The 14,445-nt window shown below is 37.3% G+C and overlaps 1 protein-coding gene across 6 annotated transcripts in view; it reads left to right on the forward strand.

The window, feature by feature from the left end:
- The window catches only part of PIKFYVE (phosphoinositide kinase, FYVE-type zinc finger containing), a 79,942-nt gene extending 66,561 nt beyond the window's left edge, over positions 1-13,381 (forward strand). For 3 of the 6 annotated variants that reach the window (XM_079782247.1, XM_079782248.1, XM_079782249.1), the window contains 9 exons: positions 817-914; positions 2,524-2,688; positions 3,992-4,051; positions 4,181-4,357; positions 5,397-5,500; positions 6,212-6,340; positions 7,386-7,647; positions 8,337-8,411; positions 8,928-13,380. In XM_079782247.1, the coding sequence (XP_079638373.1) occupies positions 817-914; positions 2,524-2,688; positions 3,992-4,051; positions 4,181-4,357; positions 5,397-5,500; positions 6,212-6,340; positions 7,386-7,647; positions 8,337-8,411; positions 8,928-9,043 (1,186 nt within the window). In that variant the 3' untranslated portion in view covers positions 9,044-13,380. Of the gene's footprint in view, positions 1-816; positions 915-2,523; positions 2,689-3,991; positions 4,052-4,180; positions 4,358-5,396; positions 5,501-6,211; positions 6,341-7,385; positions 7,648-8,336; positions 8,412-8,927 lie in introns of all 6 variants that reach the window. The other 3 variants (XM_079782251.1, XM_079782252.1, XM_079782250.1) reach the window with 2 other exon arrangements.
- The last annotated feature ends 1,064 nt before the right edge of the window (positions 13,382-14,445 follow it).

A 14,445-nucleotide genomic window follows, 5' to 3' on the forward strand; every position in this document is an offset into this window, starting at 1 on the left:
TAGTGGAGTCTGTTTTAATGTGGCTGTGCCATCACTTTCTAAACTCTCATGCTTCAGTTTTATCAATATGAACGTTTCTAGGATACACACTTACATTTTAGTTAATAATTGATAAGACAAAATTCAAATGTGGCAAAAGATCTTAAACTGTTTCTTTGGATACTGTTTTCAGATGATTGCCATAGAAGTTCAATGTATACTGCAGTTTTAAACTTTTAACATTTTTAATTCTCTGTTTTCATTTAAAATATTTACTTGTGAAATTAGTAACCAACTGTTTGTCTTTATAACTTAAAAATATTTGTGAACTTTCCATAATAATTAAAGATCCTAATAGTTAAAACAATATCCCCCAAACCAATTCTGACATTTGGACAGAAATTGTCATAGGTTCATTATTTTTATTCTTATTGGAATAGGTTTTCCAACTTTACTAATGTGACAGAGTTTTACTTGAATTATATATTATGATGACTAGCATGAGAAATGGAAAATTGGTATTTTCTGTAATTGTTTGACTTATAGATGCTAATATAACTCTGATGGACTTGGGCAAAATATTACTAAAACTTATGCTCTTGTATTTTTCCACGCATACTTATAGTTACAATATTTTGCTTTCTTTTTCTGAAGTCCAATAGACATTTCAAGACTTCTTTTTCCATATTCTACCAAGTGTGTATATAAGTCATGAATCAGATTTATGCTATTGTGAGTGAGGTAGGTGGGGAATAGATTAATGCAGGAATCAGAGTACCTGCTATTTTTTGTCTGAATAGTGTAAAACCAACTTTTCTTCTGTTTTTTCATTTTTAGTACTTTAGACAGCAGACCAAAGAGCAGCAGCCCCATTAGGTTACCCGAGAGCGGTGGAGGACAGACAAACCGCACAGCAGAAGCAGAACCACAGCCAAGTAAGATTGCAAATGGAGAAGGAGTTGTTATTAGCTTTGTTTGTAATCATGGGCAAGGATTTATTACTTCTGGTCTTTGAAATACAATATGGGCTGGGAATTTTTTGTATATCCTCCTTTATCCCTGTTTTGCTATTCTTTGATTCTTGTTTATTGACTTTGGAACTCCTAGAAACTCTTAAGTCTATGTGAAAGCTAGCAGGAATCCCTTCTCACCTAGGCTTTCAGTTTAAAGTGTACAACCTAAGAAATTTAACAGCAACATATTTGTCGTTTTATAGTGTTGTTGGCATTGTGCAAAGAACTTCTTATGTATTATCTCCTTTAATCCACACAATAACCAAATAAGAGTTATTTACCATATCCCTATTTTCCCGAAATAAAGTTTAAATTAAATTAAGCAATTTGTTCAAGATTACTATACAGCTAGTGGAGAACTGGAGTTTGAACTTGGGTCTTTGTCAGTTAGGAATGTATCCACTACAAGTAACAGAAAACTCATGGCGATTGGGGTTTAAACAAATGACAGTTTATTTTGCTAAAATAACGTCTGCAGGTAGGCAGTTGCTGGCAGTGGTTCAGCTAGTCAGCATTGTCATGACAACATGGGGTAGTTAGTTTTTCTGTGGTTCTCTCAAGTTTTACTCATGGCTGGAAATGTTCCACTTAACGTCTATATTTGAGGCAGAAAGAAGGGAGGTATAAGCTGCAGCCGTTCCCTTTTACCGGGAAAGCAGAGCCCTCCCTTTCAGGTTCATTAGCTAGGACTGCTTCACATGGCCACCCCTCCCTGCAAAGGACACTGAGAGAGTGATGCGCATTGTCCTAGTCGGCTTATACAAATCACTCCTCTCCTGGGGCTGTTCTCCTGGCTGCCCCAACTCCCCTCCTTGAATTGAAGTTCAGTTAGCAAGGAGCAAGGTCGGATTAGATATAAAGGAGGCCATTCTGATTTCTAACATCCTAAGCACTTTATGATTAACATTGGATAAGGATTTTGTAGATTGTAAATGTCCAAGATTAAAATCATATATACTAAGCTCACAGATCATATGTATTAAGCTCAAAACTAAGAATAAAATTATAGAGCAAACTTTAGTAATATTTTTGGCCATCCTATACTACCTACTTTCTGAAAAATGTTAAAAACAAACTCTTATATTTTGTTGTGTTAAAATGTAAGAACACAAGTGATATAATGATGTTAACTTTAACTTTGAATTCTCATATTTCATAATGTTGTGTTGAATTAGTTTTAATTGTAGTGCTATAAGAATTCAGCCCTAACTTAATCTTGTTGCTTAAGATGTTATGACTGCCTTGGAAATACATTTTTTCAAAGGTTTTATTAGAATTTCTCACGTTTTGATACATAGCTATCTGACCATTGTTCTTTTTCTGTTTCTGTTAATAAGAGTGCTTGACTGCCCCCTGCCCCCCGCCAAACCCATAAAAACTGTGGAATAATAATCTATACAAATGAAAGTATTGGTATTACTAATATTTATTATCCTTAGAAAATGGTTACTGCAAATAAAGAAATGAGTTAAAAATTTTAATTTTTCCACCTGTAGTGACCAGTACTTAATATATTGCCTCTTATTTTTAGCCAAAAAGGCTTCTGGAATGTTGTCCTTCTTCCGAGGGACGGCAGGGAAAAGCCCTGATCTCTCCTCCCAGAAGAGAGAGACCTTACGTGGGGCAGATAGCGCTTACTACCAGGTCGGGCAGACGGGCAAGGAGGGGACAGAGAATCAAGGCATCGAGCCTCCAGGTGTGTTAAAGGGAGACCGAGCATGCTTACTCTAGGCTTTGATTTACTTAGTTTAGTTGCTTATGTTCCTTAGAGCCATAAGTAGATGATTCTTACTGCTGAAACCAGGGCCCCTCATTCCTCACCCTCAGTGTCGTAGAGTGGAAGAGCATGGTGCTTGGAGAGTCCGCTGGTTTCAGATGTCATTGCAATCACTTACTGCGAGGCAGAGTCAGAAATCCTTCCTTCCCTACCTGTAAAGTGGCAAAAAAGCAATCAATGTCTCCCAAGGTTTACATGACATTACACATGTAAGACATGTGTCTCACATGCAACTCACAGTATATATTCAAATGGTTTTCTTCCGCTAATCCCTCAGGTGTCTCCTTTCTTTTCCAGTCCCTGCACGGTTGAGGCTATTGCTGTCCACCTTCGTTTTGATAGTTAGAACATATGTCTACCTGGTTACCTGTTTTTGTAACTGAAGTTGTATTGGAACATAAGCACACCCATTCAGTTACTTACTGTCTGGCTGTTCCTATGTATGTGTTGGCAAATTGAATAATTGTGACTGAGTAAAATACTTAACATCTGGCTCAAATAGATTGGCAATAGATTAGATCATGAATTAGTAGTTTATTTAAAAAATAGCAACTGCATGATATATCTTCATTATTATTTTAAGATGCCTGTTTAGTATTTTATAGGCTGCTATTGAGCTATGATCCTTGGAGGGTTTTGGTGCTTTCAAAAAAATAATTTTGTAATATGAAACTTCAAGGATGACTTATTCTAGGTGTTAAAAATATTCCAAATCTACAGTAATTAAAGTGGATCTGGCAGTAGGTTTGCCACACAGATCAGTCAAATATAAAACAAAAGTAGCTCTGAAGAAGACACTAGTATATTTTATGTATTATATAAATATCTTAGTATTTGATATAGAAAGAATCACAAACTATTGGGGAAGTATTATTCCACACATGGGGGAAACTGGTCATAAACTCTGAATAGAAAATCTTGATGTAAGAGCTGAGTTAGTATATTGCTATTATAGGAATCACTTAAGTATAAGCAAATTATTCTTTACCCTAAAGTCTCTATTTTTTTAATTTGAAAATTGATCTTGCAAAAGGTACACACATTTTTATTGTAAACTATTATTGTAATACCTTACAATAAAAATTGTATACAGTGCTTGCATGAGAGCGACTTGGCTAGGATAAAGAGGGTCAGTTTTTATTGTTATGTCAGGGGAGAAAGAAGAGGCAAAATGAAGTGATAACTAAAATTTTGACTTGACTAATGATATTAAACCTTTCAGATGAAGTAGATGGAGGAGACGCACAAAAGAAACAACTCACAAATCCTCATGTGGAGCTCCGTAAGTATGAGATAAAACGCTATCGTGGAGAAAATTAAATGGCTGTGTTTGGTGGGAGGTGTGGAATTGGGCAAGAGGGAAAAGAGATTTTTGATTCATAAAAGCTTTTTTTACCACTTCTGTTTATAGAATTTTCCGATGCTAATGCCAAGTTTTATTGTCGGCTCTACTATGCGGGAGAATTTCATAAGATGCGGGAAGTGATTTTGGGCAGCAGTGAGGAAGATTTCATTCGATCCCTTTCGCACTCGTCGCCCTGGCAGGCCCGTGGAGGCAAATCGGGGGCTGCCTTCTATGCGACTGAAGGTGAGTCTTTTAGTTGTTTCCTGATTCAGTGGTATCCCTCCTTCCCTCAGGTAATTCATGAATGGCTTGAACTGAGATAGTATGATAATGTCAGTTGGCAAACAGAGTTTTCTGTTTATACTTTATGCTGTGTCAGAAAATATTTAAAAGAATATACATATATAGGGTGTGTAATTAAAAACAGACATTGATCAAGTTCTTATTAAATTCTCTCTAGTCCTGAGTTTTCCAAATGCAAATACAGAGCACTTCCAGAAAATTCAAAAGAGTACCTCAACCCTGGCCTGTTTTGCTCAGTTGGCTGGGCATTGTCCTGTGCACTGAAAAGTCACTGGTTTGATTCCCGGTCAGGCCACATGCCCAGGTTTTGGGCTGGATCTCTGTTATGGGGCATGCAGGAGGCAGCCGATTGATGTTTTGCTCACATCGGTGTTTCTCTCTCTCTCCCTTTCTCTATCCAAGGGCATAGAGGGGATAAATGGTAATGGAAAATATTAATTTATTTTAAAAATAAAAATAAATAAAAATTCCTTAAAATAAAAAAGGATTTTTATCTCTCAGCACTGATGAGAGAAAGATAAAAATAGAAACATTTAACCTGAGAGGGGGAAGGCCAATGTCCTCACTCACCAAGGCTTACAGAAGGCCGGGACCATTTGTACTTCACATTCCCTTCTCCACACCCACTGGGCAAAATCACTGGAGATAATTCAGTCAGATTGCTTGATAAGAGCTTTTATAACTACTACTTATGGATTGCTAGCAAGGGAAAACATTTATAAAATTTTATTAAAATTTTATTAAAAAGTAGATCACCTATGAATTACGGGTGGTGCTTTCAAAAGAGGCTTCTTGACTACATAAGAAGCCCTTCCCACCCTTCAGTTACTTGAGAACTGTGTTCTGATGAGGATTTTCTCTGTGACATCAGAAAGCATCTCTTAAAAACAGGAAGCAAGTAAGTCATTTGGAATGATTTATTGTAGATCATCTCAGTGAATAATGGTGATTGACTAACCATGAGATTTCTGCCTTTTAGATGATAGATTCATTTTGAAGCAAATGCCTCGTCTGGAAGTGCAGTCTTTCCTCGACTTCGCACCACACTACTTCAGTTACATTACAAACGCTGTTCAACAAAAGGTAGACATCCCAAACCTCGGTCCGTCACTAGAGTCTGCTGGGCCTTTTACATCCTCAGAGCTAGTCCTGATGAGAGTTTCTCTGTGGTAAGATGTGGACAGGACATGCTGGCTCTCTGGTGTGCTGCAGAGATGGGATAGCAGTGATTTCAGACTCCTCCTACCTTGCCACTGAGGAACCAAGAGATCTCAAGCAAGTTGCATTTAATTAGTATATATGTTAATTAAAAACATCAAGACTGGATGAAAATAGCTGAACATTTAGTAATTTGTAATTTTGCTGAGACAGAAATTTGAAGCGTGTTGAAAAATGAGGCCATGGGTTCCTCAGGCAGAAAGAGAGGAGCCTGCGGCCAGGTTTGTCCGATGTCGTTGAGGAGTGACCCTGCTGGGAAAAGTGTGGGGGAGTCACGTGAACCTTTTTCCCTTTTATGGTTTATTGCAGTCACCGGGGAAATTCAGTGTCGTAATAAAACTTGTGGATTTGAACATTTGTGGAGGATTATCCCTTGGGAAGATGTGGAGGATCTAATATTTTCATTGGCATTGCTGCTTTACTTGATTCTGAGATTCAAGTTTTTTTCAAGGCCCTCAGACTGTTCATATTAAGAAAAGATCGTATTTGGATATAACATGAAAAATCCAGATATTGGTATTAAATTTACAAATAATCCTTTTTGATAAGAATTTACTCTCATTTTTTCTTGATTAGAGGCCCACTGCATTAGCCAAAATTCTTGGAGTTTACAGAATTGGTTATAAGAATTCTCAGAACAACACTGAGAAGAAGTTAGATCTCCTTGTCATGGAAAATCTTTTCTATGGGAGAAAGATGGCACAGGTAAGGATGTTGGACTATGCAAAGCATTTAGCTACTGGAACCCTTTGTTTTTCTGGTTTGTGAATATAATGAATCAGAGAAGAACATCTTGTTGGATAGTACATGTTAGATTTGGTTGCTAGGTCAAATTTAACTTTGGGTTTGTTGAACCCTATAAGGGAAGAATAAAGAGGAATATTGTAGACTAGTCCTAAAATTTAGCATCTCCAGTGTCCTAGAATTATAGAATTAGAAGGCAGATGTACTTCTGCCATTTCAGTTTTAAACATGAAGAAACGGAGGCCCACAGAAATGAAGTGCCTTATGGCAGTCACAGATATTTCTAGAACCAGGTTGGTCTACATTCCAGAACAGTAAGTACTCTTCAAAGTGCTGGTCTTTGAACTGTTTCCAGTCTGTGATGAGATATGGAGCTTGTACTGGAATGCAGTTCGACGCACTGCTTTCTTCATTGAGGATGTCTTGCTATGACACGAGAAAAACAGCTGCTGAACTAAACTATGCTTCCTGATGTCATTGATGTGCATTACATCACCTCTGGCCAGGAACAACCTACCAGCAGTGGTCTGTCCAGTACACTTCAGGCCGCACTGGTCTAGTCCCCAAGTCCCTGAGCTTTGCCACCACCCCAAAATTCCTCAAGGTGGGCTGTTGCTTCTCTATTGCCATAAGCAATCACATAAAGTTTTGGAATCAAAACTTTTAAGTTTCCTTAGACTATTTGCATCTGGTTTCTAAACTGCCTTTCAATCCAGTGATGTGTTTTTGGAGTTACTTATTGATGTTAAAGTTGATTAATTGAGTCAGTTATTTTTGAAATGTAACTGAGTACTTGGTATTAATTTCATATGATGTAATTATATCACATGTATTTTATGTATTATGCAATTATAATGCATGCATTTCATGACATAGGTTAAGTTTTTAAATTAAATGTAAAAGTGTATATAATGGCAGTGGCTATAGGGAAGCCTTTCTGGCTTTTTACTTTAATAACATTAATCATTTGTAGCAACTCTTGTGTGACTGAATTTTCTTTCTGCAGGTTTTTGATTTAAAGGGTTCACTTAGGAATAGAAATGTGAAAACTGATACGGGGAAGGAGAGTTGTGATGTAGTGCTGCTGGATGAGAATCTTTTGAAGATGGTCCGAGACAACCCTCTGTATATCCGCTCTCATTCCAAAGCTGTGCTGAGAGCCTCGATCCGCAGCGACTCCCACTTCCTTTCTAGCCACCTCATTATAGATTATTCTTTGCTGGTTGGGCGAGATGACACCAGCAATGAGCTGGTTGTTGGAATTATAGGTAAGTCAATAAGCGTACCTCACTTACGGTTCATGATTGAAACCAGAGTCAAATATGAAGATTATGCTGAACCTGGTCTACTAATAGCTTATTGAGTATTTTTATCAAGTTTCATTTAAAAATTTCAGAATAATAGATTTTAAATTCTGGGATATAAATAGTACCTCATTTCCATTTTTATTATCTTTACCCAAAATATCTGTATTCAAAAAGTCATTTATTTTTATTTTTTGTTAATCCTCACCCAAAGATATTTATTCAATTGATTGTTAGAGAGAGTGAAAGAGAGGGAGTGAGGGGAGGTGGAGAGAGATAGATCAATGTGAGAGAGACATCGATTGGTTGCCTTCCGCCTGCACCTCGACTGGATTGAACCTGCAATTCAGGTATGCAACCTTGACCGGGAATCGAACACACAACCCTTTGGTGCATGGACCTACTCTCTAACCACTGTGCAACGTGGGCCAAGGCCAAAAAGTCACTTATAAATGAAGGCCTTGTGGTTGTGACGATAAAATGGGGGAAAATATGGGGGAAAATCCTTAGGAGAGTACCTGGCATATTGTGGGCACATCACATACTGTCAGCACTCGGTAAACGTTAACTATTAGAGAAGTAATAGTAATTACTAGTGTCCTTTGCTTATATTTATTGATATAACTTTATTGCTGATTTGCTTTCTGCAACAGATTATATTCGAACATTTACATGGGACAAAAAGCTTGAGATGGTTGTGAAATCAACAGGAATTTTAGGAGGACAAGGTGAGCAGTTTTTGTTTTATTTTCTCTTTAAACTATTCTCATGCTTTCCTTATCAGTTAACATTTTAAAAAATGGATACTTTTTTAATTCCAAAAAAATTAGTGCTTATCTCTTTCTCATAATTTCCAAGATGATTAAATAATAGAAGGAGTTGTAGGTTAGTAAATATTGAGTTTTAATTTGTGTTAAATTGCTAGAGGTTCTTAAAATAGAAAGTTAAAAAATGGGGGTGGGGGGGAGAGCAGAGGTTCTGAGTAAGGTTTTTTGAATTAACACTTGAAATAGTCTAAGATCTATGAGCACTGCTGGCCCCTTTGTGCTTTATACATCTGTCTAGGCAAGAGCTCATCTTTTAAAATAGAAACTCCTACCAAGAAGGACCTGTCCTATGTTGTGGCTCAGATTGCTGGGGGTATGCGTCTTACGGCAGTTTACATGAAAGGACCGTTTTTGAAGTGAGTTGCCTGATCACTTATGTGACAGTTTTCTTTTCCCTTTTCTCTTTCATAATTTTAGGTAAAATGCCAACTGTGGTCTCTCCAGAGCTGTACAGGACTAGATTTTGTGAAGCAATGGACAAGTATTTCCTGATGGTACCGGACCACTGGACAGGTTTAGGTCTGAACTGCTGAAATGAAACACTTATTTTGAAGTGGACCATGAAGGAACGGGGGCTGGAGCTAAGGACCACAAATAAGCTACATTTTACTTCTTTGTCACATTCACCACTATTTGCCAAGGCCTTTCAGTTCTGCGTCTTTGCAGGCCATCTGTAACTGAGGGTTAAAATTCCGTGGATTTGCATTTTGGTTTTTGATGTCTACAAATTGGCTATCCCTGGACTGAAAAGTTGCATGGACATTTTTTTCACTTAAGCAAAAGTATAGACACATTTCAAAGGGCTAAGGACAATACATGGTTAGAGATGAGGAGCTAGGGTGAAAAATAGGTTATCGAATTTGCTAAACAGTCCTGCTAAGAAAACAATGTCTCATAGACTGTGACTCTCTGGGCATCACATTTGATATATTCTTCACTTAAAAAGCATTTGTAGAGCTGGTGAGATTTTTTTTTTTTTTTTTTTTTGGTTTGTTTCTTATGTAATTTAATGTTGCCTAGTATCAGAATTTTTGAGACTTAAAAAATAATGAATTAATTCTATGAATGGCCAGTTAAACAGCTGGACCCAGCCTGTTCTTGTTTTACAGAAGAATGTGACTTAAATCAGGAATCCTGCCCTGCTCTGTATCTTTCCAGTATGTTTGATGTTTCTCAGGTTCTGTCTTTACTTCTCTGTGGATGGCAAGAGGCCGCTGCTATTAACTTTAAGCCTTTTTTTCTGGAGCTGTTTTTCAACTTTTGTGCAGTTAATATGTTAAACAGCACTTACTTGCACATGCTCTTATTCTAGGTTTTTTCTCTTAACTTTCAAGGACAACATTAGTAAATGAGTCTATAATGACTAAACCCCCAAAGGGCGAATGGTTAATGAAGGAGTTTTTTAAATGTAAAAAATATTTTAGGCCCAATCCAAGAAATTGGGTGAAAGGGAAGCACTTGATCATTTTTTTGTAGAGGTAAAGTGTCTATTTCAATATAACCAGCAATTTAAGTGACATCTATCTAAGAAATAGCCAGGGTGGCCCTAGCCGGTTTGGCTCAGTGGATAGAGTGTCGGCCTGCGTACTGAAGGGTACCTGGTTCAGTTTTGGTCAAGAACACATGCCCGAGTTGAGGGCTCCATCCCCAGTTGGGGGTGTGCAGGAGGCAGCTGATCAATGATTCTCTCTCATCATTGATGTTTCTCTCTCTCCCTCTCCCTTCCCCTCTGACATCAATAAAGATGTATTTAAAAAAAAAGAAAGAAAGAAAAAAAAGAAATATCCAGGGTGGACGTGCCTGTTTCCTAGCTTTTTCTATACTGGTTTCTAGGATAGTTCTGACTATCAAGAAATGTTAAAAGAAAGTATTCTTAGGAATTTCTTGTTTAATAGGTTGTTTAAAAAGTGATCCGAAGTACTAAACATAATAATAATAACAACGTAACCTGAATATTTCCTCTTGGCTTCTTTGCATAATAAGGATAATTTGGGGCATTTATAAAGTTGTGAGAGTTCTACTCTTTTCAGGCTTCCTGTAATAGCACACTTCTCTTGTACTTTCACATAGGAAGACAAAGAAAGCTAGACACATTGCAGCTACAGAGACTATAGACAGGAAATGGGAACATTTTGGAAAAGTTGCTTTAGAGAATGAAAGTATTAGTTTGGTGTATGGTGCTTATTAAAAACATGGTTTGTTTTGAACTAGAAACAAATTGACCAAGGACTTATGACTGATCTGATGATAAGCATTTAAAAAAACAACACGTGGTGTGCCTTGCCTTTTGAAAACATACAAACACTGGTAATTTTAGTTTCCATATCAAAGACTAGTACAGTAGGTACAGGAGTGACACCTAGGGGAACTTCAACGTACCTGTCCAGGAGCAATGGATTTTACATCCCATTTTGAATGGAATCACTTGTTTTGACTCTCTGATCATTTTTTCTGTCAGGATGCCTTGGGTTATTTGTCCTGTCCATTTCCTGCACCCCCAGTCATGAACACCTGGGATGGTGGTGTTTCTTTGTTTTGGTCTCAATACCACATGTGTATCTTGGATGCTCCACTGGAACAGCTCCTTACAGTAATTATGTGTCTTGCTGATTATGTTTTCCTCATCCATGACTTTAAGAACTATTTTTTAAAAAGTACTGCTGCCTCTTAGATAATTCTTTGACTAAAAAAAGTTCCAATATAATCTGAAGCAATACTTGCTGTCCTTGTAAAACTGTCTTAATGAAGGGCAAATATAAATTTGTTGCTGCTCCTGTGTAGGCCACCCAATATTTAAGGTGTTTGAAATATTGTGCTGCTCAGTGTTAAGCACTGGATGACTTGACCTCCCTTGAATTCACTTTCGAGGCCTGGAGAATATTAAGGCTGAAAAGTTAAGAATAAAAGAAATCTTAATACTTTCTTCCTTAGAATTAAATATGAATCCTGGAAATAATTGATAGTAGCACAAGAAAATGAAACATGTTGCATTATATAAAAATCTTATTTATACATTTGAAGCCTTTTGATGCCATCAAAACTTTATTAAAAATGAAAAAGGATTTACTTTTTTCTTACCCAAGCCTAAGAAAAATAGCTGTTACAAGCCCTTTTACAATTTATTGAGTACTTTAAACTTATAGATATTAAAAATTTCCTATAAAATGTCCTGCTTATAATTTTTTTCCTTGGTCGAGCAGAGAGTGGCTTTCTAACTTTAGCTTTCATTGGAGAGTGTAAATAATAGGGTTGTGTTGGTTTTTGTGGCATCAGTTTCTCCTGGGTATTTTACCCACTAGCAGTGGGCTTGTTATAACTGCCAAGGAAAGGAATCTATCTGTAGAAAGTCTGCTTAGTTAATAGAGTGGAAGCTATTGTGAATGGGCCTGATAGTGAAACAGATCGGCCATTCATTACTCCTCAAGTGTTAACATACTGACTTACGCAGTATTCAAAGCATCTAGTGCAATGCCTTTTTTTTGTTTGTTTTTGTAACACGGGTGCAGTGTATTATAGAAAAATTAAAATTACAATCATGAGCATTTTTTATTAATGCTTCTGTGCTGGTTTTATAAAAAATGTACATTCTGTCTTTGACAGGTTTAATTTTAACTAGAGAAATTATATTGTAAATCATAATAGCCTCTTTTAACTTAGTATGAAAATTCAATGAACAATACTGAAAATACCTAATGTATTATATTGTATATATTTCGCTACTTTGGTTCCAGTTGTTTTATATGATTGACATGTTATTTAAGAGATAAAACTGCCTTGACCTTTTAAAGACTTATACTGTAAATAAAGAAGACTCACAATAAACTGAGAATTGACTTCACTTAATTTTGAATCTGCTGGAGGAAATTAAGAAGGGAAGCTGGGATTTGGCCATGCAGGCCTGGCCCCTCGCCCCTCGCCCCTCTGTTCGTTCTCTCCCCCTTTGCTTTCTGAGAATTTAAATCTCTCACTAATAAATGACCCTTCTTACATCTCAGAAAGGGGGTCTTGAGTGTGTGGGTCCCTTCCACCAGTAAGAAGCTGCCCAGCCTTTTCTGCCAGGAACCCTGAGTTTGCCTTAATTTGTTCCACATGTTCAGAGTTCACCTAAAGTGTATCCAAGTATGGTGCAACCTGCAGCTGTGGGCGCCGCTGCCCATCTTAGGGTGCCTGGACTCATGGCGAAGTGAGAGCCACTGGGCTGGTTGCAGTGAAGGAAAAGGCACAGGCGTAGGTACCGAGCACCCAGTTAGTTTTCTGTCCTTACTCCCCTCGCAGCCTCTTGGGTTATGAAATTTCAGGAGTAATGCTTAATGAAACTAAGTTTTAAACCTAATTTTTAAAAAACTATGGTTAAAAAAATAAAATTATTCATCTTAACCATTTTTAAGGGTACAGTTCAGTAGTGTTAAATATATTCACATCTCCAGTACTCTCATCTTGCAACACTAACTGTTCCCATTAAACAACTCCTCTTTTCACCCCTCGCCCCTGCCCCTGGTAACCACCGTCCCACTTTCTGCTTCCATGAATGCGACTACGGTAGAATCTTCATTATAGGTATTTGTCTTTTTGTGATGAGCTTATGGCACTCAAGGTAATTTCCTCAAGGTTCATTCATGTTGTGACATTTCCTTCCTTTTTTAAGGTTGAACGACACTTTGATGTATGTATGTACAACATTTTAAAATTCGTCATCCGTGGACATTTGGATTGCTTCTACCTCTTGGTTGTTAGGAACAACGCTGATATGAATATGAGAGTGGAAATATGTCTTTAAGATCAGTTTTGAAATTTGTTAAATAAAGTGGGATTGCTGGAAGATTCCAATTTCTCTACATCCTCTCCAACATGGACTATTTATTTACTTATTTAATGGTAGCCATTCTCATGGGTGTGAGGTAATACCTCATGGTTTTGATTTGAACTTCTCTGTTGACTGATGATGTGGAGGATATTTTCATATGTTTGTTGGTCCAAGTAAAAGGTAGTTCTCTGTTCCATGACTTTTAAAAATCCAATTTCTTCTTCTACTTGAAGTCCTGTTAATTGCAACAAAATAGAACAGACAGTAGCATAGCCAGGGAGAAAAATTTTAATTCAATTTGCAAAAATATGCCTCAAGGTACCACCAGAGAGTTGTGACCCTGTACACAGATGCACATTGCCCCTGGCCAGAGCACGCTCGGGGAGCGCAGCAGCCTGAGCCGGACTCTGGAGTGGCCATCATTGCCTCTTAGCTTCTCGTCCACCACTCCCTTCGTAGGACAGAAATAGAAGTCTTGTGCTTTAACCTTTTGCACTCGGATGTCGAGTGTGACTCGACACGGTTAGCATTAGAATAAAGGAATCGAGAAAAAAGCAAGCGAGTGCAAAGGATTGAAATATGGAATAGAGAAATTTGTGATTCTCCAAGTTAAATCACTACCTGATAGTGTTAACATTTTTGTTTAGTACCTTCTTTAAAAAAATACAGGGAAACAATCTGTTCCAAGAAATGGCCTTTCATTTAATTGTACTTAAGCTATGATTATTTTTAAAAATGGCCTATTGAGTAAAAGGAGATGAACAGGCCATTTAAAAAACAAGCAGTAAAATGGTTAATAAATACATAAGAAGTTTCCTTACTAACATTTAAAGACATGCAAATTAAAATAATGAGATATAATTTGCCTCTCAATACTTTAAAAATTGTTACATCAATTTTATGGATAGATTGCAAATCAAACACACCTGTTTTGGCAATTGATGCACATAAATAGAAACTCGAAAAATGTTCTTAAGCTTTGACCCAGCATTTCCACTCGCAGGCGTTGCCCCATAAAGCTCTGGCCATCTGGAGGGAAGCACGAGAGGGTCTGAGCGATGTAAGTCAAGGAAATGTTGCAATTCTCTCCTTGGCTGAAGTCTTCCTGCCAGTGGCTCATTCTCTTAATTT

The sequence above is a fragment of the Cnephaeus nilssonii genome (genome assembly GCF_951640355.1).
Source record: "Cnephaeus nilssonii genome assembly, chromosome: 10".
Taxonomy (NCBI): domain Eukaryota; kingdom Metazoa; phylum Chordata; class Mammalia; order Chiroptera; family Vespertilionidae; genus Cnephaeus; species Cnephaeus nilssonii.